The 24,685-nt window shown below is 43.6% G+C and overlaps 5 protein-coding genes and 1 long non-coding RNA gene across 7 annotated transcripts; 5 read left to right on the top strand and 1 right to left on the bottom strand.

Moving 5' to 3' along the window:
* Positions 1–7,923: 7,923 nt before the first annotated feature.
* Positions 7,924–9,955, top strand: LOC112349076 (pentatricopeptide repeat-containing protein At2g33680-like). The gene is made up of 6 exons (XM_024682774.1): positions 7,924–8,139; positions 8,195–8,427; positions 8,492–8,659; positions 8,719–8,844; positions 8,909–9,015; positions 9,081–9,955. Exons 2-6 carry the CDS (start codon positions 8,411–8,413, stop codon positions 9,092–9,094), a joined length of 432 nt encoding a protein of 143 aa, XP_024538542.1. The 5' UTR covers positions 7,924–8,139; positions 8,195–8,410; the 3' UTR covers positions 9,095–9,955.
* Positions 9,225–9,923, top strand: LOC112349030 (putative pentatricopeptide repeat-containing protein At1g68930). The gene has a single exon (XM_024682610.1). The coding sequence runs from the start codon at positions 9,225–9,227 to the stop codon at positions 9,921–9,923; it is 699 nt and encodes a 232-aa protein (XP_024538378.1).
* Positions 9,956–11,805: 1,850 nt separating the features above from the next.
* On the top strand, positions 11,806–12,231 carry LOC9656472. Its single transcript, XR_002993272.1, has 2 exons — positions 11,806–12,052; positions 12,100–12,231. It is a non-coding gene; the product is annotated as an uncharacterized LOC9656472 (long non-coding RNA).
* A 1,938-nt stretch (positions 12,232–14,169) lies between these two features.
* LOC9657206 (nodulation receptor kinase) lies at positions 14,170–18,326 on the bottom strand. Its single transcript, XM_002977662.2, has 17 exons — positions 18,047–18,326; positions 17,419–17,965; positions 16,900–17,366; positions 16,706–16,841; positions 16,591–16,662; positions 16,473–16,541; positions 16,349–16,420; positions 16,231–16,296; positions 15,966–16,177; positions 15,694–15,905; positions 15,511–15,637; positions 15,395–15,463; positions 15,153–15,342; positions 14,964–15,096; positions 14,590–14,899; positions 14,438–14,532; positions 14,170–14,387 (listed from the first exon to the last, which is right to left on the bottom strand). The coding sequence occupies exons 1-15, from the start codon at positions 18,129–18,131 to the stop codon at positions 14,600–14,602; spliced, it is 2,757 nt and encodes a 918-aa protein (XP_002977708.2). The 5' UTR covers positions 18,132–18,326; the 3' UTR covers positions 14,170–14,387; positions 14,438–14,532; positions 14,590–14,599.
* A 137-nt stretch (positions 18,327–18,463) lies between these two features.
* Positions 18,464–21,279, top strand: LOC9657205 (pentatricopeptide repeat-containing protein At2g13600). The gene is made up of 3 exons (XM_024682688.1): positions 18,464–18,612; positions 18,667–19,134; positions 19,187–21,279. The coding sequence occupies exon 3, from the start codon at positions 19,290–19,292 to the stop codon at positions 21,057–21,059; it is 1,770 nt and encodes a 589-aa protein (XP_024538456.1). The 5' UTR covers positions 18,464–18,612; positions 18,667–19,134; positions 19,187–19,289; the 3' UTR covers positions 21,060–21,279.
* Positions 21,280–21,303: 24 nt separating this feature from the next.
* On the top strand, positions 21,304–23,778 carry LOC9656471 (RNA-binding protein EWS). Of its 2 annotated transcripts, XR_002993267.1 has the most exons (6): positions 21,304–21,817; positions 22,259–22,350; positions 22,431–22,554; positions 22,628–22,979; positions 23,055–23,613; positions 23,684–23,778. XR_002993267.1 is itself a non-coding variant. In XM_024682694.1 (5 exons), exons 1-5 carry the CDS (start codon positions 21,496–21,498, stop codon positions 23,560–23,562), a joined length of 1,398 nt encoding a protein of 465 aa, XP_024538462.1. In that variant the 5' UTR covers positions 21,304–21,495; the 3' UTR covers positions 23,563–23,759. The 2 variants fall into 2 exon arrangements, 1 of the variants encoding a protein (XP_024538462.1); XM_024682694.1 differs by having other exon boundaries at positions 23,055–23,759.
* Positions 23,779–24,685: the final 907 nt, after the last annotated feature.

Here is a 24,685-nt window from a genome sequence, read left to right as displayed (position 1 = left end):
AGGATGGTAGAAAGTGTCCCCAAGGACCTATGGAAGTCATTATGTGTCGCTAATGAAGTGTCGATAGTGTTGGAGAATGCTTCGAGTGTTGTAGCAGGATGAAGTTGGGATCCAGCCATGAACCTAAATTTGGGAAGAGCTGAGATGAGGTGCCAAGTTGGGAGAAACTCCAAGGAAAAGTCGAGATGCTACTGCAAAATGCCTGCCACCTTTATATCATAGTCGTATCCCAAGTGAGTAGCAAGGCTAGACTGCAGGTCTGGGGTGAGAAGTGCCACCAAGAGTGTAGTCACTAAGCTGGAAAGTCAAAAGTATACTCAAAGAGATGCTCTCCAAAGTGTTATTGATGCTTTATAACCCTATTTCATTAACAACTCCAAAACTACTATATAAATGCTAGAGTTGGAAAAGTGCTTGGAGAATCCACCACTTGGACAGATTCCCCACTATGCTGTAGCAAAGGAATTGATGTGAAATCCCTAGATTTGTTGAAGCCAAGGGATCTTTAGATTTGTATAGTGATGGCAAAGAAGTCAAGTGTTGATGTAATCCAGTCCATGTTGAAGAAGTCAATCATATTGCAATCAACAACTTGGATCTCCAGCAGCGTGTCATCCTCGATAAGTTTCAGGAAAAAAACCTTGAGAGCCTAATCAACTTCAATGATGGAAGAAGCATCCACTTGAGACAAGCTAGATAGAAGTAGAGAATAACCATGGGCATTGAGAAGAATTGTTGCATAGATGCCATCAGTAATTGTTGATTTTCCTTTGGCCCAAGTTGTCATGTAAGTCCGTCCTAAGATGATGGAGTCCTTCAGCTTCCCAAATCCTAGCTGTTGGAAGTTCACAACAAGGAAATATAGCATGGAAACCACTCCTTGCACCAAGATCTTGACATTTTAACAAATGCCTATAGGGATGATTCAGTGATTGGCTAACATTTTGAGGATGACAGCTATGTTTCTCACCACTTCCAAGCCACTAGAAAATGCCAAGTTGAGAGAGATGATGTTGCTCTAGGATCTAGAATCAAGTAATGCTTGTGCTATCAAAGATTTATTGTTGATGTGGACCTCCATAAAGAATGCTTCGGGATCATGAGTGGTCTGAGTGTTGATAATGTGCATGTCATGCTGATGTTCCACGGGGATGCCTATGAACTTGGCAAAAGCCTCTAGATAAGGAGTAAAACCAGGTACATATTGCAAAAGCTAACCAAGTATGATCTAGACTGAAGTGTCACAAATCTAAGCAAGAACCTCTTGTGGGACTTGAGAAAGAGTGGAGGGCAGCTAGGAGACCCCACATTAAAAGTTGGATGAATATCCAATTGTTTAATTTGAAGTTGTAGCCAAGGATGTGGGTGGCACTGCAAATACCGAAGCATGGGGTAACTTGCATGCCATGAGAGATGGGGAAGTTTTGGAAACTAGAGCTAGATCCTACTTACCATCAATATTTGGGGCTAGAGGAGAAACCTTCTTATGCCTTTGAGTCATAGCAGCCATTTTATAACCATCCTCTGCAACATAAACTATGTTGACATGCATCAGTGTCTTTCCACGGCTCAACGAAGGGGTGTCTTCAATCGCTTTCTACTCCAGTTGTTGCTAGTATCTATCTCTAACCATGGAAAAAATATGTTGTTTGGTAGAAGTTGCTGTTGAACATGCTGAACAGAAGGTGGTCAAAGTTCTAAGTGAAGCTTCCAACATCTCTCTATGTTGTGCGTCATAACATCACAAAGTGAGTAAGTACCAAGAACAAGGAGGGAATCTCAGTCTCTCTGCCTACTGTAAGCGGCATACTTTAAGCTCCTCAAGTAGCTTCTCTTGCATTTATCACTGTTGCTAGATGATCTCCTTGTATCTTGCAAGCTCTGACAATGCCTTCTCGATCATCAAAGGAACCTATGCAAAGCTGGAAAAGAATGGATCATGGCAGCACATGAGCTCTCATCTGAAGGTGGAAGGAAAGCCTCCTCTACCCTAGAAATCCTGAGATTTTGGAGAAGATCCCACCCCAAAGTCTCTACCAGCAAATGCCTCATAACACATCCAAAACTCTCGCTTGAGCATCTTGTACTTGAGATTTCCCTTGAGGCCAAAGATGAATGTGGTGATGCCATGAGGTTCATTTGTGATGACCTTGCAATGGACACACTCCTTCTAGTAAAACCTGAACCGCATCACATATTTTGGCACAGATTTATGTGCTCCTTGCCAAAAAGTGAACAAATCCATGAGTAAGCGATTTGTTGATCACTACTAATCAAAGTGACCTTAGAAAGATGCTTTGAATGTGGAGTAGTCAGCCATATCTACCTCCAAGAGTGTCTCTACCCATGTTGTTGCTTTGCCAATGAGCAATCGCAAGTTGCAGAGTTTGTTATCATCCTTGATAACACCGTTCGACATACAATATTGCTCGAAATGAGTGACGTGTGTCTTGGCAAAGATGTCACCATTGCCAGATAAGTATGTCAAGTCAGTGCCTTGCTGTAGAATGTGGATTTATGCAGGAAGAGCCATGGGTGGTGGACTCCCCAACTTGATATCTGTAATGAATGATAAATCCTCCTCGTCAGAAAGAGTAGTTTGATAATCGAGCTCTTGTAGAAGGCATGAAAAATGTCCCCATACCCTAGGCACTGTATAGAAGTTTGCTGGTTGTCATCTCTAACTGGGATGAGTGCGAACTAGTATAAAGTGTCCACTGTGCAGCAGATGCCAAGTCATGAAAAATACAATGCACTAAGAATTCTGACTTGTGTAAGAGTAAAGTATCTAAATGGGATAACTCCAAATAAAAGAGTATCCTCATGTAGATTTTCCCAACTAAAATCACTGTCACTCCTGCAAATGCTAATTTCTCACCAAAATTAAACTCCAATACTCAAAATGCCTAAGAGGAAAACATTTGCATGGAAATCTCTCAACTTTGCACATAAAAATGGGTGTGGATGGACTTATTTGAAAGTTTATACTCAAACTAAGAGAATGAAATCAAAATCATGAGTTAAAATGCCCAAAAACTCAAATTCTAGACAAAAAGAAGGAAAACAAAAGAAAATGCCCTCCCTAGTACAAGAAACATTCATTTTTGGCATTGGTAGAAGGTAATAACATGGCTATAATAATTTTCATGAGAATGGTGTCTCAAATTCCCCCAAGATTAAGCTAGAAACTTGCAAATTTGAATTATGAAGTGCCGTGAGAGAAAACTTGCTCCATGTCATAGCTTAAAGCGAATTAGCTACCAAGAAAGGACTCTCTAAAAAGCTTGTCTTTAGATCTACATGTCCAAAAAAAGAAATTTTTGAATCAATCCCAAAATCATGAGCTTAGAGTGTTGGAAATTTGCCATGAAAACAAAAGAGCACGATATACAAAATTTCATTAAATTAGCAACTGAATCTCAATACACTAATCACAAAAAATCACTAGAAAACCAAATGGAAAAAGGTAATGTAGAAAATTAATGTAAGAACGAGAAAAAATTTTAAACTTACACTCTAGATTCATGGAAGTCAAAACCCCTAATAGTCCTAGGGTCTCTAAAGATATGAATCTAACCCCTAGAACTCAAGATTTCTCTCAATTTCCTAAAAAAACTCTTCATTCTTTCAAGAAAATTAAATTAGTTTATTCATGCTGAGTTCACTAATTGTTGGGTCATCTTTCAGCCCTAACCATGGATCCATCTCTCACATACAAACTCACAAAGCTGTAATTCCAAACTTAACTACTAAAGGAAATAGGGAGGACCTTTGATATTTAGCCTTCATGGGGTTTTACCATTTAGAATATTTTGAGAATCAAAATTTCCTCTCCCTATCTCTCAAAATGCTCATGGCTTGAGAGTAGGAGTGGGAGTAAGAGTGGGAGTAGGAGTAGTAGTAGAATCGGGAGTAGGAGTAAAAGTGGAAGTAAGAGTAGGAGTAGGGGTAGAAGTGGGAGTAGGAGTGGTCTCTCTAGTTATAACATGTGACGTAAAGATAGAGTAATAATGAGTTAGTGTTGCAACACTCGAAACAAAAGATGCACCCAAGTCTTGGGATTTAGAAAGTTTTGTAATCAAGTTTTGTTGTACCTAGGCATGTAAAAAACCTAGAGGCTTGGTGTGTTTAGGTAGTTGTGCCTATAGGGAGTGTAATTGAACCTTAAGTTCAATCTAACTCGAGGAGGGGGATTAGGAGAAAATTTAAGAATCTGTATATGGATGGCTAACAGTCCATTGCTTGTGTAGTGAGTAGTTAAATCTAAGTAGGACCAAGTAAGAGATGGTATAATAAGTGGGGACTTTGGTATGGGAACTTAACTAATACCAAGGCAAATGTGGTCAAATAGAAAAAGTAAGTTGGCAAATTAGAAAAAAAATATTTATGGCTTATATTAAACTCCAAACCCTTTGTGCAACAAAATGAAGATTTGGTACACACTTAATATCTCCTACCAACACTAACTCCCCATATCCAACTTTTGTATGTAAAATAGTATCAAATGGTGTTTAACCCAATTCCAGCATACTGGTGGCTTGTAACAAAAAGATGGGTACCTCACTGACTAGAACAACATAGAACTTGAGATTATTCCCAAGCTAGACGTAGAATCATGAGCAATACAACCTAGCAAGAGCCAAATTAATATCTTAAATGGTCAACAATGCTTCCAAATACTATCCTTACTATACATTTAACCCCTCATCCCTCACCCTAGAAAAATGCATGCTTTTAAGCTTTCACCCCAATCTCAAGAACTAGTTTATAAAATTTGAAAATTTACTAGATATGGAATAGAACTAAATTGTGAATTGGGATGTAAGAACAACACCATGGGATTCATGACACTCTATAGATATGCCTTTTAGACAGATTTAACCACTTACTATAAATAGCACAAAAGACTGAATGGAACCAATACATGAGGTATAATAGTGAGGCTGTTTAGTGGACACAATAAGTTATCATAAAGCATTATTGAGGAACTAGACTCAACACATGAGGGTTCTTGTTATTAGCTAGTGCAACGTATAACACATTTAGCTAATAATATATAAAAAAAATTACATCCTTATGCTTGTTTGGTCTAAGTACACTTAAGATGTCCAATTAACTCCACTAACATAAGAGGGGCCAATAATAAAGTGGTCCAACTGTATCAACCTTTATGGCAGAAGAGAGAATGTCCAAAAGTATTGGTCAACAAGTATTTTTTAATACCTAAAGCCACATTTGTGATATTTTACAATATATCCCCAATGTACATGATAGGATGATGCTAACTAGGCATAATTATGTTAATTGTGAAATTTTGGAATTTTGTGAATATGAAGTTCTACTTGGACTTTTAATACAAAAAAATACACTAAGAATATTAGGAAATCCTCTCGATTGGAACTTTGGACACATCTAGAAAGATTGTTGTTGAGAAGAAACAAATTAATATCAATGTTAAATGGTAAAATATTCAAGAATATTCAAGAATACTTTACATGTTTATAATTTATAAACTTTCTTAAACATTTTTTAGTATATTCTAGTTTATTCTACCATTTAATGGTTAAGATTAATCTTGTGTTTATAAAATACAAACATGTTAATAACTAGCTATATGCTGCCCAATTTGCAAATACTGTTTTGATTGTTATAATTTTGTTATATTGAAAATTAAATTAGAATAATATCAATATTATATTCCACTTTGAAAGATGAATTGAGGAAGTAATATGTGTTTCCCCATAAGAAACTATTAAAGTCCTTAAAAAGACTTATAAAATCCTGCAAGTCTCTATTGCAAAAGGTTAAGTGTTAATGCTAATTAACAATGCATCATCAAGTACATGCATTCATCATAATGCCTTTTGTGCTTGACTGAAAATCTTTTTTTTGCATTGATCAATAACTTGTTTTGCTTGCTTTTATGAAGACAAAAGTTTGTCTCTGGTTTGATCTTGTTCACTTAGTGGCTCTAGTTGTTCCGGTGGTAAACTACTTCTGGCCGAGCATGAGGGTAGAATGGTGTTTAACAAGCAGCCACTGGGTGACTGCCTCTTCATCAGTGTCTTGCACTATGCAACCTGGCTCATCTATTGGTGGCTCACACAGAAAATCATTCTAACATCCAGTACCCTCAACTTGAACCCAGCTGATATGTGTTCCTCTAATTGAGCAGCTCAAGAAGAAACTAGAGAATCCAATGCCCCTTTTGGATCAAATCTTTGACAAAGTTTCCTCTTTGCAAGAGAGAAAAGAAGCATTGCAGCAGGGACTGGGTGAATTATTGTGTTAGGACTCGAGTGTCATATTTTCCAATTGAGCTGGAGAGCCCTTTTGAAGCTGAGAACTTGATGAAAAAGCTTATCCATGTCTAGCAAGGCAAGAAGGATTTCTTGGTGTCAAGTGGAGTTTGTCAACACATGCATGTGACATGCATCTCAACATTTTCTTCTCTCGTACTAGGCAATTAGCAACCTCCCATTGGTTGAGAGCAAACATGATTGTTTGCTAAGAGGTGGTTACAAAAACAACACTTTCATAGTTACCTGCCAGAAAGTTTGACAACTCCTCTTTATTATTATAGATTATAAATCTTTATTTGATCACTACTATTAAGCAAACCAGGGAACTTTATTATGATTTTAATTTTTTGGTAGAGATTCTTAAATTATTTTAATTTTTTAGATTTTAAGCTGGAGGCAAAATAATTAAAAGGTTTCCTCTTCTTCTGGGAAGAACAAGAGATTCAAGAAAAAGCATGGGAATCACTCACTGCTGTAAGCTTAGACCTGTGCGACAATGAATGGCTTGCTTGTAAAGCAAAAAGCTTTCCTCGTTGACTGGACCTGAATTTGTTGACCAGGATGCGCCGACCGCAAGCCACATAATTTTACCCTGCAAAAATGGGGTTTACCCTTACAAAACGTAGAAATTACCAAAATTTTCACCCTGGTTAAAGATAAAAGTGAAGTTTCAAATGAAACCTTTTTTGTTAGCTTGGTTTCCTGGAACGCTCATTCCTTGGCTGCGAAGAGAGGCTGTGACTTGGATAAATCTGGTTGATTTTTATATGAGGTTTGGGAGCGACGATCTTTCAAGAAGGCTAATAACTGTGGTGCTGTGTATGGCAAGCAATATGTGACATTCGGTTTTGTCTAAGGTGGCACTTCTGCTGATAGTCTTATCAAAATCCCGGTGTCTGGTTCCTCCAGAAACTTGAGAATCCACATCGGCGAACCGCTCTTTTAACGTTCTCCGTTTGGCCATGGTGTAGCGGTTGCGCTAGGGCGGGCGATGTGCTGAGTGGCGCTGTCCAGAGGCCATGCGCTGACAAGGAAACCTCATCTTACCAGACTAGGAGATAAACCCTAGAAATATTTTTGCAAGAATGACCTAATGGCATCCTATTTCTCGCGCCTGTGCAGAAACTTATACTTGATAAGACTGTAAAGTGCCTCTTTGCTGATCATCTCCTGTCCAATTCAACTTTGGAGACAAGATCACTAGCTCTGGCCCTGACTCAAAAGCGTCACAAAACACCCTACGCTCGTGTAAGAGCTTCCAGTTGAGCCACGTTGATTTCATATTAACCATGTCATGTGGCTCATAAGATAATTTCTCAGCAACTGTCTCGAGCAGAGAGCATGGTCGATGGGAAGCCTTGCACTCGAACTTTTTCATTCATAAAGAGACCCTTGATTCCAGACACCATAACCGAAACACCGCAGTTGCAAATGGAGAAGAGCTGGCCTTGAGATGCGCCACAGACCTGTACACATGTTGATGTGGTTAAGCCACACTTACCCTTCTATGTTACCAAAACAAACCTAAGATAAATAAGCTTATGCGAATTAAATCTCTTTAGAGGAAATGACCATAACAATAAGAGGAAGTTTAGGGTTTCAGGGGCGTCATGAGCAATGATCGATCGTCGCGGCGCCAGGAAATCTGTTAGTACTTTCTTCGCGGCATCGAGATCCTGCCTCGATCCCGAGCTGTCAGCGAGATTCCTCCTGTGGAGCCGAAATCGCGAGCAACAGGAAGACAATCCCCTCGTCTTGGCCGCATTGAGGGCGTGTAGGAGATTGAAGGACTTGGAGAGCGGCAAGAGGATCCACTGGAATCATCTCCGGGGACGAGGTACGAGCATTTACATCTCCACGTCGCTGTTTGATATGTACGCCAAATGCCACAGCTTGGGTGACGCCTGTGCGGTGTTCCAGAGAATGCCGTGCCACGCCTTGGTTTCCTGGAACGCTTTCTCGCTGGGGCTCGTGGAAAATGGCGAGAACGAGCTAGCGCTCGAGTTCTTCCAGAGGCTCGTGCAAGGAAGCTGTGCCATGGATGCTAGAACTTTTGTGTCCGCGCTGATGGCTTGCGCTGGCTTGGCGGAGCTTGATCATCGCGCGAGATGGTGCTTGGAGAGAGGTATGGAGATTCATTCCTTGGCTGCCAAGAGAGGTTGTAACTTGGATAAGTTTGTGGTTGCCAGTTTGGTCGATTTGTACGCGAAGTGTGGGAGCATGGCGGAAGCGCGAGAAGTTTTCGAGAAGGCTACACAGCGTGATGTGGTGTTGTGGACTGCTTTGATTTTCGGTTACGTAGAGAACGGCCAGTGCGAAGTGGCTATGGAGCTCTACGAATCCATGAAAGGTGAAAGGTGTGTGCCAAATGCGAGGACGTTTGTTGCGGTTCTCATGGCGTGTGGTGCTTTGGCAGAGAAAGAAGCTGGCGTGGAGTTAAACGGGAGGGCCGTGAAGCTCAAGAGCTTGGAAACATGTTTCACCATCCACGCTCGAGCTTTGGAGGGGAGCTGCAACGCAAGCTTGGACTTCTTCGCGGCAAGTAATTTGGTCGATGTGTATGCCAAGTCTGGAAGCTTGCTTGACGCGCGAGCTGTTTTTGACAGGATGCCTGAGCACGACGTTGTGCTGTGGACGTGTCTGATCCTTGGATGCGTGCAAAACGGCGAGAGCGCGGTGGCTCTGGAGCTCTACGAGTGCATGGAAGCGCAAGGTTGTGCGAGAAACTCTCGAAGTTTTGTAGCCGGACTAATGGCTTGCGCTTGTTTGGCCGCGCAGGAAGAGGGCGATGAGATCATCCATTGGAAGGTCAAGAATCTGGAAAAGTCTCTCCGGATCCACTCTCAAGCAGCGAAAGCCGTCCGACTCGATGATATCTTCCTCTCCAGTGCCCTGGTCGACACTTACGCAAAGTGTAAGAGCATGCTGGACGCTCGAGCGGTGTTCGACCAGATGAAGCATCACGACGTCGTGTCGTGGACCTCGTTGCTACTGGGATACGCTGAGACAGGGGAGAGCAAGATGGTTTTGGAGCTGTTCAAAGCTTTTGAATGCACAGGGCTGGAAGCAACGCTGCCAACCTTTGCAGCGGTGCTGATGGCTTGCGGGACTTTGGTGGATCTGGAAACCGGAAGGAAAATCCATGCCGGGATCTGCAAGAGGGGACTGGAGAGCAGCAGCGTCACAAACAGTGTCATCGATTTCTACGGCAAGTGTGGAAGTATAGCCGTTGCTCAGCACATCTTCGATTCTGCTGTGATATCCAGAGACGTGGTTTTGTGGAACACACTGATAGCAAGCTATAGTCACCAAGGCGACGCAGCCAAAGTGGTGGAGATCTTTGGTAACGTGCTAGAGGAGGGCGTCAGGCCGGATGGATTTACGTTCCTCTCGGTTATCGCAGCGTGCAGTGCCGCGGGATGGATCGAGCAGGGCCGGAAGTTTTTCCAGGAGATGTGGAGGTATGGCGTAGCTCCAGGCCTTCGCCACTACTCTAGCATGGTGGACTTGTTTGGTCGGGCGAGCTCTCTCGAGGAAGCGGTAGCAGTGGAGCGAGCCATGCCTTTCAAGCACGATCAAGTAGCACGCACGACATTGTTGGCAGCCAGTTTGCGTGATTAAGTTCCATTCATATAAAGGTTTATGAATTTAAATTTCTGTTTTATATTTATCAAATGAAAATGTTAATATATTCTAGGAAAAGAAATATTTTGGAAGGATTAAAATTGAGCCCACGGAGATGAAGAAAACAATTGAAAGCTAAAACACTGGAATATATGTGTTCAACACACTTATATTTACAAGATATCTACAGCTGCAAAAGAAATTTTTGTTTTAGATGATACCTTCTAATGGTAGTATTTTCCTCTTGGCCTAAAACATGATGTTGAACTCTCTAGATCGAATGCTCCAGATCCATATGCATTCAAGGTTTTCATCATTTGCCATATGGCACTGGAGTTTTAGACACTGGTTGTTGTAAATATCCTACTCAACCCACTTCTTAATCTCATTGTCAATTGAGCTGTTGGCATTATAACCTATGGGCTTTGGCACCCAGTGAAGTGATGATGTGTTTCATTCCTCATTTATGGTATGTTAGAACAAAATACTAAATATAAGTTAATATATACTGGATATTACTTTCATAAAGCATCTCTATATCTTTTTGAAGATTGCTCAGGAACTTCACCATCTCAACTTTGGCAATAGCATTTGCAAACCTGAGTTGCAATAGTTTGGGAACCTACATTTGTGTGGCATGCAATTTTACGTTGTTTTGGCCAAGTGTCGAGACTAATGGCATCCTAGTCTTATTTTGTTTTTATTTAAGGAGGGCAATACACACTTATTAATTTATTAATTTATTAATTCTTTGCTACTGATCTTGAGAGCATTCTTATTGAAAAGGAGCTCATGAAGTTATTTCCATCTTTTGCTCTTACTTTTAGTGTTCTAATAAATTCAAAGTTGTTAACACATAGGAAAAGCTCCTAACTTGATGGATCAGGCCCAAGTACCTGATAGCCTCAAAGATCTGGAGCAAAATAATTCCAGATACTCATTGAGTGACACCAATGATGACAACACATCCCAGACATCAACACCAGCCCGTTGTGAATTTACTGTGGGTTTGCCAGATATATTCTATTTGATTTGGATAGAAAAATCCCTCTCACATGAAGTCTTTTAGATGTAGAAATTTTTGCAGTTGCTAGTGCAAAAAACTTCGAGAGACAGAGTCTACTCTTGGCTTTGGTCCTGGCCGTGGAGGTTGACAAGACATGTAAAACATTTTCGTTCCAGGGAAGAACTTGGGGAAACTCCACCCTTTTGCTTCGTCAAATCCTGAAAAAGACTTTAACTGAATACCGTATATATACTTATCTACAGAATGTAAAGTGCCCTCTGGAGGCATTCGTGGCGTGGCTGGGCGATTAGAGCTGTGTTCGAAGAGCTTGCGTTTTATGCTTTGTTTTTTACTTGCGCTTGTCATAGAAGAACAAAAGCTCGGGATTTGGCAGCTGCTCCTTGTCATAAAAGAACAATGGCTCGGGATTTGAATTAAAGTGTTATGACAGCTTTGCCTTGATCTTGTTGCTATAATTGCTTTTCATTGTCCTTGAAAAGCTCGTGAGGTGAAAGAGTCGAGCTGCTGACGAGTTTCACTTTGTTTTGAAGGAATCGTCACGCTGGATTTTGCTTGCCAGTAAAAGAAAAGAAATCAAATGATCATGTAAAGCGCGGGAACTGGAATTTCGGCAGGAGTAGCCGAGAATTTGCTCTCGAAATCGGCGTTAGAGGTAAAGGTGAGTGCATCCTACATATCAGTTTTCTCCTCATGGTTTACAAGAAAAAAGAAAACTTACCAAGTCGCAAAGAAATCCTAGAATATTTTTATCTAAACTACAGACTCAAATTTGTTCTTAAACTTTCTCTATGTTTAATATTACTTACCAAACCCGAGAAAGCTTACACTTTCAAGGATGATGTGGCATATTTTGCCACGCACGCATAGCTTCAGTCACAGGAGATGGAGGCGCCATAGGGCAGCTAGGGTTCTTAGCGGCAGTGAGGCGCAGTTTGCGTCTTCATCCTCTTGTTTTCCCGATATCCTGGCAATATTTCCTTCTCTTTCTACAATTGAGTGATTCTTCTTTCTTTCCTCTATCAGCACAGCGGCAAGATTGATGGGAATGGGAGAGGCGCTGTGGAGAAATCGAGGCAAATGCCCACACTACAAGCTCCAGGTAAGAGATTCTTCCCATGTGTGGAGAATGATCTCTTTGTTCTTTAGTGTGGATGTTATGTTGAAGGTGGAAGCTTGGGAAACGCTGCCTTGAAGGTAAATTTTCCTCTCCAATTTTTTCTTCCAGGTGATTGTTTCTCAAGAATGTGATAATTGAAATCTGGGCCGTCCATTGGATAATGTATGTACAATCTAGACCGGTGCATTTGAAAAATCTGGACCGTTAACATATGGCAATTAACTGGTGATGTGGCACATTTGTGGCAAGACTAAATATGTGTGATTATGCACCTAAAATTCAACACTGGGTAACTGTGATTTTGGGTTACATATGTATATTAGATTTATATAGAAACTAAAAGAGAAGACAAAGGGGATATAAGAAAATTGTTCACTTGGTCCTAACTTGCTGTATTAAAGAGAAAATTGCTTAGTTGTAAACCTCCAATCCATCCATTAGAGGAAGTACCACATGAGAAATAAAGGGTTAATGCTAGTCATCTCTTATTCTTTTGAAGAAGCTAGAATCTAGTGCTCCCTTTAATCATTTGATAAATCCATCATAAGATCAAAAGATCACAGTGTCAACCTCTAGATCTAGCACTCTATAGAAGGACATATATGTGCATTAGATAGTAATTGACCATTTCAATTAGCAATTTGCTTGATTGGGCAAATTTTATCTATTTTACATTAGCCAATGTTGTTGCAAAACACTAATGGCAAGTAAATGTATATGACTAATTTGATTTTCAATTTCAACATTTGGATTTTGTTCTTCAGTTTTTCAGAAGTAAAAACTTCAAAAAGATCTTTAAAATCTTTTAGTTTCAAAAATATCTCTTTTTCTCTCTTTCTCTCTATGTTTTAATCAATTCATTTATAAATCAATGTGAAATATCTCTAAGTTTTTATAAAAAACTTAATGGTTATGTTCTGAATAGATCTTATAGTAACAAATTATTTTTATCAATGAAAAATATAATGTATTTATAATATAATTTCAGCTCAAAATTTTATAAAGATATTTTATTTTTGGTTAAAAATTATACAAAAAAATAAAATTTAAAAATTAATTAACTAAGTTATTAGATCATATTATTAATTATAGGGTTAGGGATTTAATCATGATATAACTACTTAGTATCCAAAGTTTTTAAGAACCAAATTTGAACTATTAAACTATCATTTTTACCTTCTATAATATTTATTTTTCATCCTTTTTATATCAATGTAACCTTGGAACTTAATTACACTCATGTTAACTATAAAAGTTTAATATCCCATACTTTTAAATTTTTTATCACTTTTCAACACATTTTTAGATATCCCTATAGTATTGTATTTATTAATTCCATATAAAATATGTTTATTTGTTCTTTCAAGGCATAGTTGATAAACTTAACACCACTTTTTTCATCCATTATATTAAATTAATATTTATATTAAAAAAATTATTTTTTATGTTTGTAATTGTTCAATTATCTTATATCTAAGATTTCATCAATTATTTTAATGCGAAATAATTTTATAATGACTTGATAAATAAAGTTTTTTATCCTCTTTTACAAGCTAAAGTGAATAAATGATAAAAGTTGGTGTTTCAGTGTTAATATTATTTTTACGTAATATATATATACATATATACATATATATATATATACACACACACACACACACACACACACACACACACACACACACACATATATATATATATATATATATGTACATGTATGTATATGCATGTATATGGATGTACATATACACATACGATGCTACTTTTAAGAATAAAATATGTTATAGCAAAGTATAAAGCACAATGAATTATTAGAGTGAACAATGAATAAATTAATAAATAATCTTTTGCAAGTTTAATATATTAATTAATTAATTATATTAAAAATGAGTTTTAATAAAGTTATTATTTTTACAACAAGCTTTATAATAAATATAATTTTTCTTTTTATTAGTATATTGATAATACAAGAAAGTATGTATACAGCTAGTAGTTTGTGAGCTATAATCCAGCTGAAAAATATAATAAAATAACCTTTATAATGAAATTTATATTTATATTTCTTAAATTAAATGGAGTTTTAAGGTTTCCTAACAGTAGGCGAAAAAATTGCTTTCATTGACAAATGCTGGTCGTTTTTTCAACACATTTGCCACTATAGTCTTATAATCACCTTGTTGGTGTCCAAGTGGCAAGGCACAGCAACCATGGCCAAAGAGATATAACTGGAGCTCATCTTCATTTTTCTTATGGAGAGAAGCAATTTTTGCTTAGCTGAGAGCATCAGTCACTTTGTAAGTCAGCTTTAGAATCGTTCCTTTTGAAAAAGCAATTAGGATTGACAAGCAAGGGAATGATTAGGAGTACCTTGGAGTTCTTCGGTAGTCTGCACTGTTCTTCTTAAAGCAGGAAGAGCTTCCTGAGATGGCGCTGTACACTCAAGACAAGCTAACAAAATTGTTCTGCACCTCACAAGAATTTAGAAAAGAAGAGAGCAGTGACGCTACGAATCAAAGTACCTGGAGAGGCTCATCGCGGATCTGGAGAGCCCATCGTCTCTGAGAATGCCGGGGAGATGTCGAACTGCTTAGAGAGGCCGGAGGGATTGGAGTCGATGGAGGCCATGAACTGCGACGCGTTGTTCTCGATGATGAGAGCGTCTTCCAGCTCGCGGACGATGTCGGACATGGACGGCCTCCGGCTGGAATGAGGTTGGACACTCAGCATCGCGACTTCCAGCACTCTCCACATCGCCTCCGGACTGTAGCTGGAGCTGATGCTCGAGTCGACTATGGCTTCGATGTTTGTGTCTTGGATGTATGGTCTTGCCTGCAAAATTTCAGTAAAGCTTTAGAGTCCGTCTAAAACTCACGCGGTGGATATAATATCCTACCCATTCAACCAAGCTCCACTCCGATCGAGGACGGTCGATGCTCAGTGGCTCACGGCCACATATGACTTCTAAAAGGACCACTCCAAAGCTATAGACATCACTTTTAACTGTGAGTTCTTGTGTCAAATAATATCTGGAAAAAACAGTGAGCAAGTTTGTTTCACAGCAATGCAGAGGTTTATGACTTACTCCGGGTCTAAATAGCCAGCCGTTCCACGAACTTCCAAAGAGACAACACTATCGCCGTCTTGAGGAGCAAACTTTGAAAATCCAAAATCTGCAACCTTTGCTGTCATGGATTGATCTAACAAAATGTTACTGGACTTAATATCCCTGTGTATAATTGATAAGTCCCCTCCAGCGTGAAGGAACGAGAGACCTGTTATAAACACATGTGTGACAACCTCGAAAGAAAAGAATGCGTTTTTAACCTTTGGCAGCACCAAGAGCTATAGACAATCTCGTTGGCCAGTCGAGAGGCTTTCGCTTGAAACCTTCGCCTGTTTAGCAAGTGTCAAGTAGGCAAATGCATATGTTGCATACTTACCATACAATCTATCCTGTAGAGATCCATTTGGCATGTAAGGATATATAAGAATCTCTTGTTCATCTTCCGCACAGAAACCAAGCAGTGGAACGAGGTTTTCGTGCTGAATTCTAGAGAGAAGATTGAGCTACATAACATAGACACACTTCGAAACTGAAACGATGAAAACAAGCTTGGTAGTACCTCTGTGTTGAACTCACGAGTTCCTTGTATTGAGCTTGACGATCTAGCCTTCACAGCTACAGCTTGACCAGAGAGTGTGCCGTAGAAAACAGTGCCAAATCCCCCTTCACCGATCATAGTCTTGTAACAATTGGTCGCATTGACTACCTCTTTCAGAGTAAGTCGGCGTATGTGATTTGAGTCTTTGGCATCTTTGGCAATTGTCGTCACATCTGCAGGTCTAATGTCAGCTCCAAAAACAATAAAAGAGAGAAAAAGCAAGCCTTTCTTACATTGCGGCGTTGCTTTCAACTGGCTGTTCGCACTGAATGCCACAACATCTATCAACTTCATTTTGCGCTTGCGAATAGCAAAAAATAAGCACCCAGCCATGACAACCAAGAGGATTGCAAAGCCGCCAGTAAATCCAGCAATGAAAAACTTCGTCAAACTATGGTCCTTTGCATCCTCACGCCAGCCTAGTAGCAACTGGTTCCCAGAAAATCTGAAATATTCTATCGTTAGAATGAAAAACTGGGGAACCTCCGCAATGCTTACGTAAAGTTCACCATTTTGCGAAGGTCAGATGGTATATATCCCCCCAAGTTGTTATTGTCCAAGTGCCTACCACAAATATATTGATCAGCCAACAACGACAGCGTCATGTCATACTTACAGCACCGCAAGCTTTGGCATATGTCCCAAATACTCAGGAATCGTCCCGTTTAGGTTGTTATTTTCAAGTTCCCTGTGCAAGAAATCAACTCTTGAGGTGGCTTATCAATGGGAAACGAACTCACAGTGTTGTCAAATTCTTAAGGGAGGAAAAGTTGGGAATTTCTCCAATAAACATGTTTTCGTCTAGTTGCCTGTCAACCGCAAGTCACATATTGTTGCAAACACAAATGCGTAACTTACAGAATCTCTAGATCCTCCAATCTGCTTAAACTGGTTGGAACAGAACCATTTAGACCTTTTCCTTCGAGATTTCTGTTCAGAGGATTAATACTTGAAAATATGGGTGGGTACTCACAGTTCAACTATAGCTGGCCCTCCGCTTCTCATGTCGCAGTTAATGCCATCCCAGTTTGTCTGCAACGGAAGGCACGGATCTCCCGACCACTGCAATTTAGATCGGTACATTTCCTTCAAAGGCAGCAAAGCATCAACTACAAGGAAGAACCAAAGTTAGCACCTTCGATGCTCACTGGGAAGAAAGAACATTACCATCGCGTTTCAAGGTTCCAGCTGCCTTTTTGACAATATGATACGCTTCAAGAGCATTCAACATGGGACCCTTTCGACTTGTACCATTGGCGATAAGCGAGATATTCAGTGTCGGGCTCGCAAGCACTTCGAAACATAGCTTATATCCAATACTTCTGGCCAAGCCAGATATTTCCAAAATATCTAAGTTCCTGCGAATCATTTGATGGTTTGCAAGCACGTCAAAAATTCGATCACCAGGCCTCAGTAATGGTTCCAGCTCCAAAAAGTGCAGACAAACGTAGAAGTCAAGGTCAGAGCTTTCGACGTCGAATACATATTGTAAAGAGTTATCCGAGGTCGCTGCAGTATCCATTACGACCTTTGGAACGTGATCATAAAAGTCGCTGCCAGCGTTTACGTTGACGAACCCATCCGATCGAGATATATCTGTATACCATATCAAATCTGATGGATCGACAGGGTACCTGAAATATTGCTTGAGTAACGAGAGTTAACATCAAAGTTTGATCTGTTTACCTGATGTTTCCGTTCCAGTTCGCAACGTCTAAACGGGCGATTGTCTCCAGGATGCCATCGGGAAGAAAGAAATTCACCAAAGGCCGGAGTTCCAATGATGATATCACAGGTTTCATACTTGCCGAGAGAGCAATAAGGCAGTAGCTCACTTCTTGAGCGTCAGCTGTAAAAATTGCCTCGGCATGCTTGACATCATCCGTGAAAGTAACTTTGTGGATCAAAGTCGCGTCCAGGGAGATACTAAACGATGGCGGAGAGCCTTTCGTGTCATAGTTTCCATAGAAGAACGTCCCTCGGATCAAGTATATAGTTCCGGGTGTAACTGGCAGCTTGTAGCAGCTCTTAGTATCGTCAAAGTACCTGAGGTGATCATAGAGCTTATGGTCGAAGCCATTCGTGGGTCCTAAATTCTCCTTGCCTCCTGGAACAAAAACCGGTCGTCCAAATCCATCAGCGTAAGCGTCATCGGGTATCCAGGTGAGGTTGTGAGAATCCAAAAAAGCGTTGTCACATCCGCAAGCAAGACTGATAAAGCTCGCGTTCACAGCTGCGGAAAAAAAAAAGCGTGAGAGACGAGCGTAAAGAGATATTAATCAAAGACATAGAAAGTACCACCAAATTTGCGTACCTCCTTGCGAGTTAGCAGCACAGAGCGTCAAGCGCACGAATAGAAGAAAAATTACTGTGAGATTCTCATAGACGCTGATGGCCATAAGGAAGAATGTCAGCAATCCCCTGTTCCAGCAGCTGCCAGGATCGGAAGCTCCCGCATCTTGGATCGATCGATGCCGCAGCTTTCCAAGAGGAATTTGGAGCCGCGAGCGCCAGAAATCGAGAATGTAAGAGCTTGCGACTGACCTCAAGACCTCAAGAACGCCGCGATCGCCATTGCCAGGGCGAGTGCTCCAGCCCTAAAGCCCCGACAACGCGAACTAGGATGTCATCGCCAGCTTGACGGAATATCCGTACAAAAACTGACGGCGTTGGCGGTACTATTCAAAAACCGAATATGCTTTCTGCGTGAGGGTTTTAGCTAGGGTTCTTTCTTCGCTCCAGGAAATGTGGGCGATCTCGCTGGAATGAGGCGCTTCTCGCGGCCCGGGAAGCATATTGGCGCGTCTGTGCTCTACATTTCCCCGAGAAATCTTCTGGAGGTGCTCGCTAGCAGGAGATTTCATCGCTGGGAACCGCGAGGTGAGCAGCATTTCGATCCACAAGAATATTTTCTTAGTGCTCTTGCCCCTCCAGGAGGCCGCGGGATCGCCTCCTGGGCCGCCGGCGCTGGCGCGGATCTAAACAGCCAGGCGCTTGATCTCCTCGACACCACCGATTGCTTCGCCTTGATCCGGCTTCTCCAATCGTGCACGGATGAGAAATCTGGGAAGCGAATCCACGCGCAAATAGTTTCCAAGGGTCTGGAGCAGGATCCTCTTCTCGCCTGCCCCATCGTCCAAATGTATCTCCGGTGTGGGAGCTTGACAGAGGCCGAGAGAGTCTTCCAGCGCCTGGCTCACCGCGGAGTCGTCCTGTGGACTTTGATGATGGCGAGCTACTCGTCCCGGGGGAAAGATCGAATGGTTCTACTGCTCTTCCGGCAAATGCAGCTAGAGGGCGTCAGGCCTGATCGAGCTGCGCTCCTCACGGTCCTAAACGCGTTCCAGGGGCCGGAGTTTCTCGTCGAGGCAAGAGCTCTCCACCATCTTTGCTCGAGCTCTGGTAACGTTTTGGATCTGGTTCTCACCAATGCTCTAATCTGTGTGTATGGCAGGTGCCGCAGCATCCCAGACGCTCGCGAGACTTTCGAGGGGATCAAAGCTCGCGACGTTGTGTCGTGGAACTCGATACTTGGTGCGTATAGCGAGCTCGGGCAAATGCAAGAGGCTCGAATGATCTTTCGGCTCATGCAGCTCGAGGGTGTGAGGCCCGAGAAGGTTACCTGCGTGACGGTGCTCCATGCCTGCAACGCTTCGCCGGCTCTGGAAGATGGGAAGATCGTTCATCTCTGCTGTCAACAAGGTGGATTCGAGAAGGAGATCATCGTGGCAAACGCTCTCCTTAACATGTACGCAAAGTGTGAAGCTCCTGCGGAAGCTCAGAAGGTTTTCGACGAGCTGGAGAAGAAAGATATCGTTTCTTGGACGACCATCGTCTCGGCTTACTCTCTGCAAGGCCAGCACGAGAAGGCTTACGCAATTTTCAAGAGAATGGATCTGGAAGGGGTCCGAGCTGACAGAGTAAGCATTGTAACGCTGCTCGAGGCCTGCTGCAGCCAAGGAGCTCTAGAAACCGGTAAAGTTTTCCATGATCGAGCTCGCGAATCCGGACTAAACTCCATTCTTATGGTCAGGAACGCGGTGATCAACATGTATGGGAAATGCGGCAGCCTCCAAGATGCTCGGGAGGTGTTCGACAAGATGGATCACAGGGACGTGATATCCTGGAACACGATCATCGGCAGCTACGCTCATTCGGGTCTCTGGAGCCAGTCGGTGGAGCTCTTCTTCCTCATGAAAGACGTGAAACCGGACAACGTGACTCTCATGACGGTCGCCAACGCAGCCGCGAGTTTACAGGATATAACCTCCGGGAAGAAAATTCACGAGAGGATCGTGGAACAGGGACTCGAGTTGGATCCAATACTCGGCACAGGACTTGTCAACATGTACGGGAAGTGTGGATACTTGGAAGAAGCTCGGGACTTGTTCGACAGGATTCCAGAGAAGAGGCTGGTCTTGTGGAACTGCTTGCTTTCGGCTTACGTCCAGTATGAGCAACACGAGGAAGCCGTGAAGTTCTTCAAGACGATGGACATGGAACCGGACAAGATCACGTACATCACAGTGCTAAACGCGTGTGCGGGGCTTTTATCGCTACGAGAAGGGAAGTCCGTCCACCAGCGAATAGTCGAGGCCGGGCTCGAGAAAGACGTGTTCGTGGGAACAGCTCTTCTCGACATGTACGCAAAGTGTGGGACTCTCCAGCAAGCTTTCGACGTCTTTGAGTCGCTGCCGCTGCGAAACAACATCACCTGGAACAGCATGGTGGCAGCGTTCGCGCAGCACGGGCGATCGATCGAGGCCGTGACGCTCTTCCGAGAGATGCTCCAGGAAGACATCCCAGTGGACAAAGTAACTTTCGTCAACGCTCTCGCGGCATGCAGCCACGGAGGCCTCACCGAAGAAGCGGCGCAGTACTTCACGTCGCTCGTGGTGGATTTCGAGCTCCAGCCGAGCGTGGAACACTACGGGTGCATGGTGGATCTTCTGGGACGACTCGGCTGGCTCGAGGAGGCGGAGAAGTTCATAGCAGGGATGCCAGTTCCAGCAAACTCGGTGATCCTGGCAACGTTCCTAGCGGCATGCCGAATGCACGGAGATATCGCGCGAGCTAAACGAGTTGTCGAGAAGGCGGTGGGTTTAAATCCAGGCTCGAGCTCGTCGTCCTACGTTGCCTCCTCTTTCGTAGCACTGTCGAGCATCTACGCCGAGGGTGGAGAATTTGAGGACGCAGCGAGCTCGAGAAAGAGGAACAGGGACAGGAGCTCGAGAGGATGGAGAGAGGTGGGGGATGAAGTGTGCGAGCTTGAATTGGGCGAGAAGATCCACCAGGAGCTCCAGAGGATGGATCGAGGCGGGGGATGAAGCTGTGAGAGGGATCGAGGCGGGGGATGAAGGGAGATCCACCAGGAGCTCCAGAGGATGGATCGAGGTGGGGGGATGAAGCTGGCAAGTTTGAATCGAGCGAGAGGATCCACCAGGAGCTCGAGAAGATGGATCGAATCGAGCGAGAAGATCTACCAAGAGCTCGAGTGGATGAATGATGAAGTTGCCAACTAGACTATTTTAAATTTTGAATTTGGCATATTCGAAAATGGTACGACGAACCCTAAAGCTAGGGTTCGATTCCTTGGTAGGTTCTTAGCTAGGGCTTGGAGGCGATAGATCGATCGACCGCGCGGCTAGGAGCTCGGCTGCGACTAGGAGGCGTTGTCAATCTCTGGTTTGCCGCGGGGTACCGGCTTGGTGGATCTCTTTCTCTGGATTTCTGTCCCAGGCATTGTGATTCGCTACCACTACCATGGGGGATCGCCACGGCGGCTACGATCTCAGGCGAGCGCCGCCACACGAGCGCCTGGACAAGCGCGATGGTCGGATCGGGGGTTTCCGGAATCACAGCGAGTGGGATAGAGGAGAGAGGAGCAACGGCAGGGAAAGGGATCTGGAGAGAGGCGGCGGGGACAGAGACAAGGAGCCGCGGCGAGGGTTGAGTAGTCTCATCGTCAAGGGCGGATCCAGCTCCGCAGAAATTGGCCATGGTTTCCAGGGATCTATGCCTCACCATCACGCCCGGAATGGCTTGCCACACTATGAGCCGCGGGAGGAGAGAGTCCGTTCTTCAGGTTTGCTTCTTCTTCTTCACTGGTATCTTCTTCTTCTTCATGGGTGGAAAGGAAAAAAAGAAAGAAAGAAAGAAAGCATAGCAGTCTTGGAAGGACGAATGGATGCCTGGTAATTTGCATATAGGTGGTCTCGATTTCTCTAGTCCTTTGCATTGGCCGCCACTCTTTTCTCTCGAGTCTGGTCACTTTGGCTTGGAGCTTGCATAGCCTGAGAGAAGATCTGGAGAAAAAGAGAAACTAGATTGGGTTTTCACGGCACAACTCTGGTGGCTCAAGGTTCCAAGCGTCGTCTCTCTCGTTGGTCGTCTTGCCTGGGGTGGTGGTGGTGATGGTGGTGGTGGTGGTGGTGGTGGTGGTGGTGGTGGTGGTGGTGTCTGTGCTATAAACACACATATCTTTTGGTTGACAACAGTGTCCGGGGCTCAGCAATGTCTACTGCAGGATTCGGTGACGCGGTTTACATCTCCAATCTCCCAGACGATGCCAGGGAGGGGTCCGTGGCAATGTTACTCGGAGAAGGTGCTGGGGTGAAGGTACTAGTCAATGTGGTTTTGGTGTACTGCTCATGGTTTCAGATTCCTCCTCTCACCGGTGAATGATCTCGCTATCACAGATCGACCACAGATCCAGGCTCCCCATGATCAAGATATATGAAAACAAGGATACAGGATCCAAGGAAGCAGAGGTGGTGGTAGAGAATATGCATGCGGTGGACGCAGTGATTAAGCACTTCCATGGTATACTCACGAAGCTCTTGTGTGGAAGGAAGTTTAGCTAGATGATAACCAACGTTTTTCTCATGCTCGCCAGGCTACAGCTTTAGAGGGCGGAAGCTTCACGTATCCGCTGGTCTGCACCGGGGCCAGGCGGCCAGCCCGGTTTCTCGTCACAGGCGGTCGGATCACTACGTAGAGCACGATGGTTTCCGCGGTGGCGGCGGTGGTGGCGGTGGCGGTGGCGGCGGTGGCGGCGGTGGTGGTGGAAGAACAAGTCCTCGGGGGTACCGTGACAGTAGAGCTCGAGGTCGTCCGGTCGATCTTCCGCCGTTTGATCGCCCCGGCGGCCATCGCTCGCCACCTTACAGGAGGGAATTCGACGGGCCTCCTCGGAACAATCCGAATATCGTGCCAAGAGAGGGCGACTGGATTTGCTCGGAGCCAACGTAAGCAAAAGCTTTGTGTTCTACTTTTTGCTCCCTCGACTCACAGTGGTTTTTTGTTTTCTTTTTCTCTTCCAGGTGTGGGAATCTCAACTTTGCTCGTCGATCTAACTGTAACAGCTGCCAGAGGCCTCGCCACCCTTTTGCGATGGAGCCGCCTCCGCCGCGGGGATTTCACGATGCTCTACCGCCTCCCAGCGTCCTCGGCCCGCCTCCCATGTCCAGAGGTATGATCGACTTGGGACCTCCTCCGCAGGTCTGGGACCGCATGATGCCGCGGGGATTTCACGACAGGATGCCACCCATGGACGCCAGGTTCATGGAGCAGCATCCCCAGGAGAGGGGAGGATTCCGGGAGAGAGACGTTGGCATCCACGATATGAACGGTGGTGGTGGTGGTGGTCATGGTGGTCATCACAGGGATCGAAGGCCTTCTTCTCCGGGGGAGAGTAGAATGGACAGGGAGTTTGATGATCGCTATAGCCGGAGGCCTCACTCTCGTCCCAGGTGGGAGGCCGACTTGAAAGTCCGGGACCGTGGGATTCACAAGCGCCAGTCTTCTCCGAGGGGTGGCAGGAAGGTGTGAGCAGTGAGATCGATATGGCTGTGAAAAGATCGAGAAGAAGAGTCTCTATTGGTAAGGTTTGCAAAAGTTTGGTTGCTTTATTTTATCAGTTCCTTGTTTTTCTTAACATGAGCACTTACAGACTGTATTTGCAATTAATATTTTGTGAAGTCGCTTAGTATTATTTTGCCTTTAAAATCACATTAATATTTGGATTACAAGTATTATTTTGCCCTACAAAACCATATTAATTTGGACAAGTTGTCTAACTAGAAACATACCAACCTTAGTGTGATGGCTACAAAACTATTAGAATATATAAGCAGCTTAGATTTAAGCTACACACTCGCCACCTTCCTTCTCTTCCTCAGAACTTGTTTCTTCCTCTCCTTCAGACGAAGAAGAAGCATCTTCACTTGATTCCGTGGAAGACCCACAGTCTTCTTCTTGTGCTTTAACTTCTTCCTTTGGCGAAGAAGAGCCTGATGAAGCAGCAAAAGAAGCCGATGATGAAGCAGCAGAAGAAGCCGATGACGAAGAGCGCGACGATTTGCTCCAAGGCTGGATGATGCTACACACGACTTGTTCTTGGGGATCTATCATCCCCAGTCCCTGCAACCTCGTGCAAAAGCTCCGCAATGCAGCCTGCACCTTATCCACGCCACCCACGTTGTTACCAAGCCTTTGCTGCTCAAAAATGAGCTGAGGAGATTCTTGTGTCAAGTGCTCGGCCAGCTCCGGCGCTCCTCCCTGGATCAGCTGCTGCTTGAAAAACTCACACATCTCATCTTCATCGGGATCGTCATACCAATAGTAGTCCGGCATGTAGAAACCAGCGGCAAGGCTGTGGATCGTCGCAGTCTTGGCACCATCCCAGTCCAGAATGCTGGTGACATGCCCAGAATCTGGATCGAGCAGAACTTGCGGGAGCCCAAACTCGGGATGAACAAGGTAGAACTTGTTGTCATTCTCCCCAAGATCTTGGAACTTGATGTCATTCTTCCCAAGAGCTTGGAACTTGTGGAACTTATTGTCATTCTCCGCAGGATCTTGGAACTTGTTCACGAGCCAATCCAGCACGAGCTTGGCATTGGCTCTGATGGATTTGCCGTGCTTGGGATCATCCCCGTAGAGCAACACGAAG

This window comes from Selaginella moellendorffii, unplaced genomic scaffold, assembly GCF_000143415.4.
Source record: "Selaginella moellendorffii unplaced genomic scaffold, v1.0 SELMOscaffold_35, whole genome shotgun sequence".
Lineage (NCBI taxonomy): Eukaryota > Viridiplantae > Streptophyta > Lycopodiopsida > Selaginellales > Selaginellaceae > Selaginella > Selaginella moellendorffii.
The sequence above is the reverse complement of the archived record's forward strand: the minus strand, read 5'-3'. Positions and strand labels throughout refer to the sequence as shown.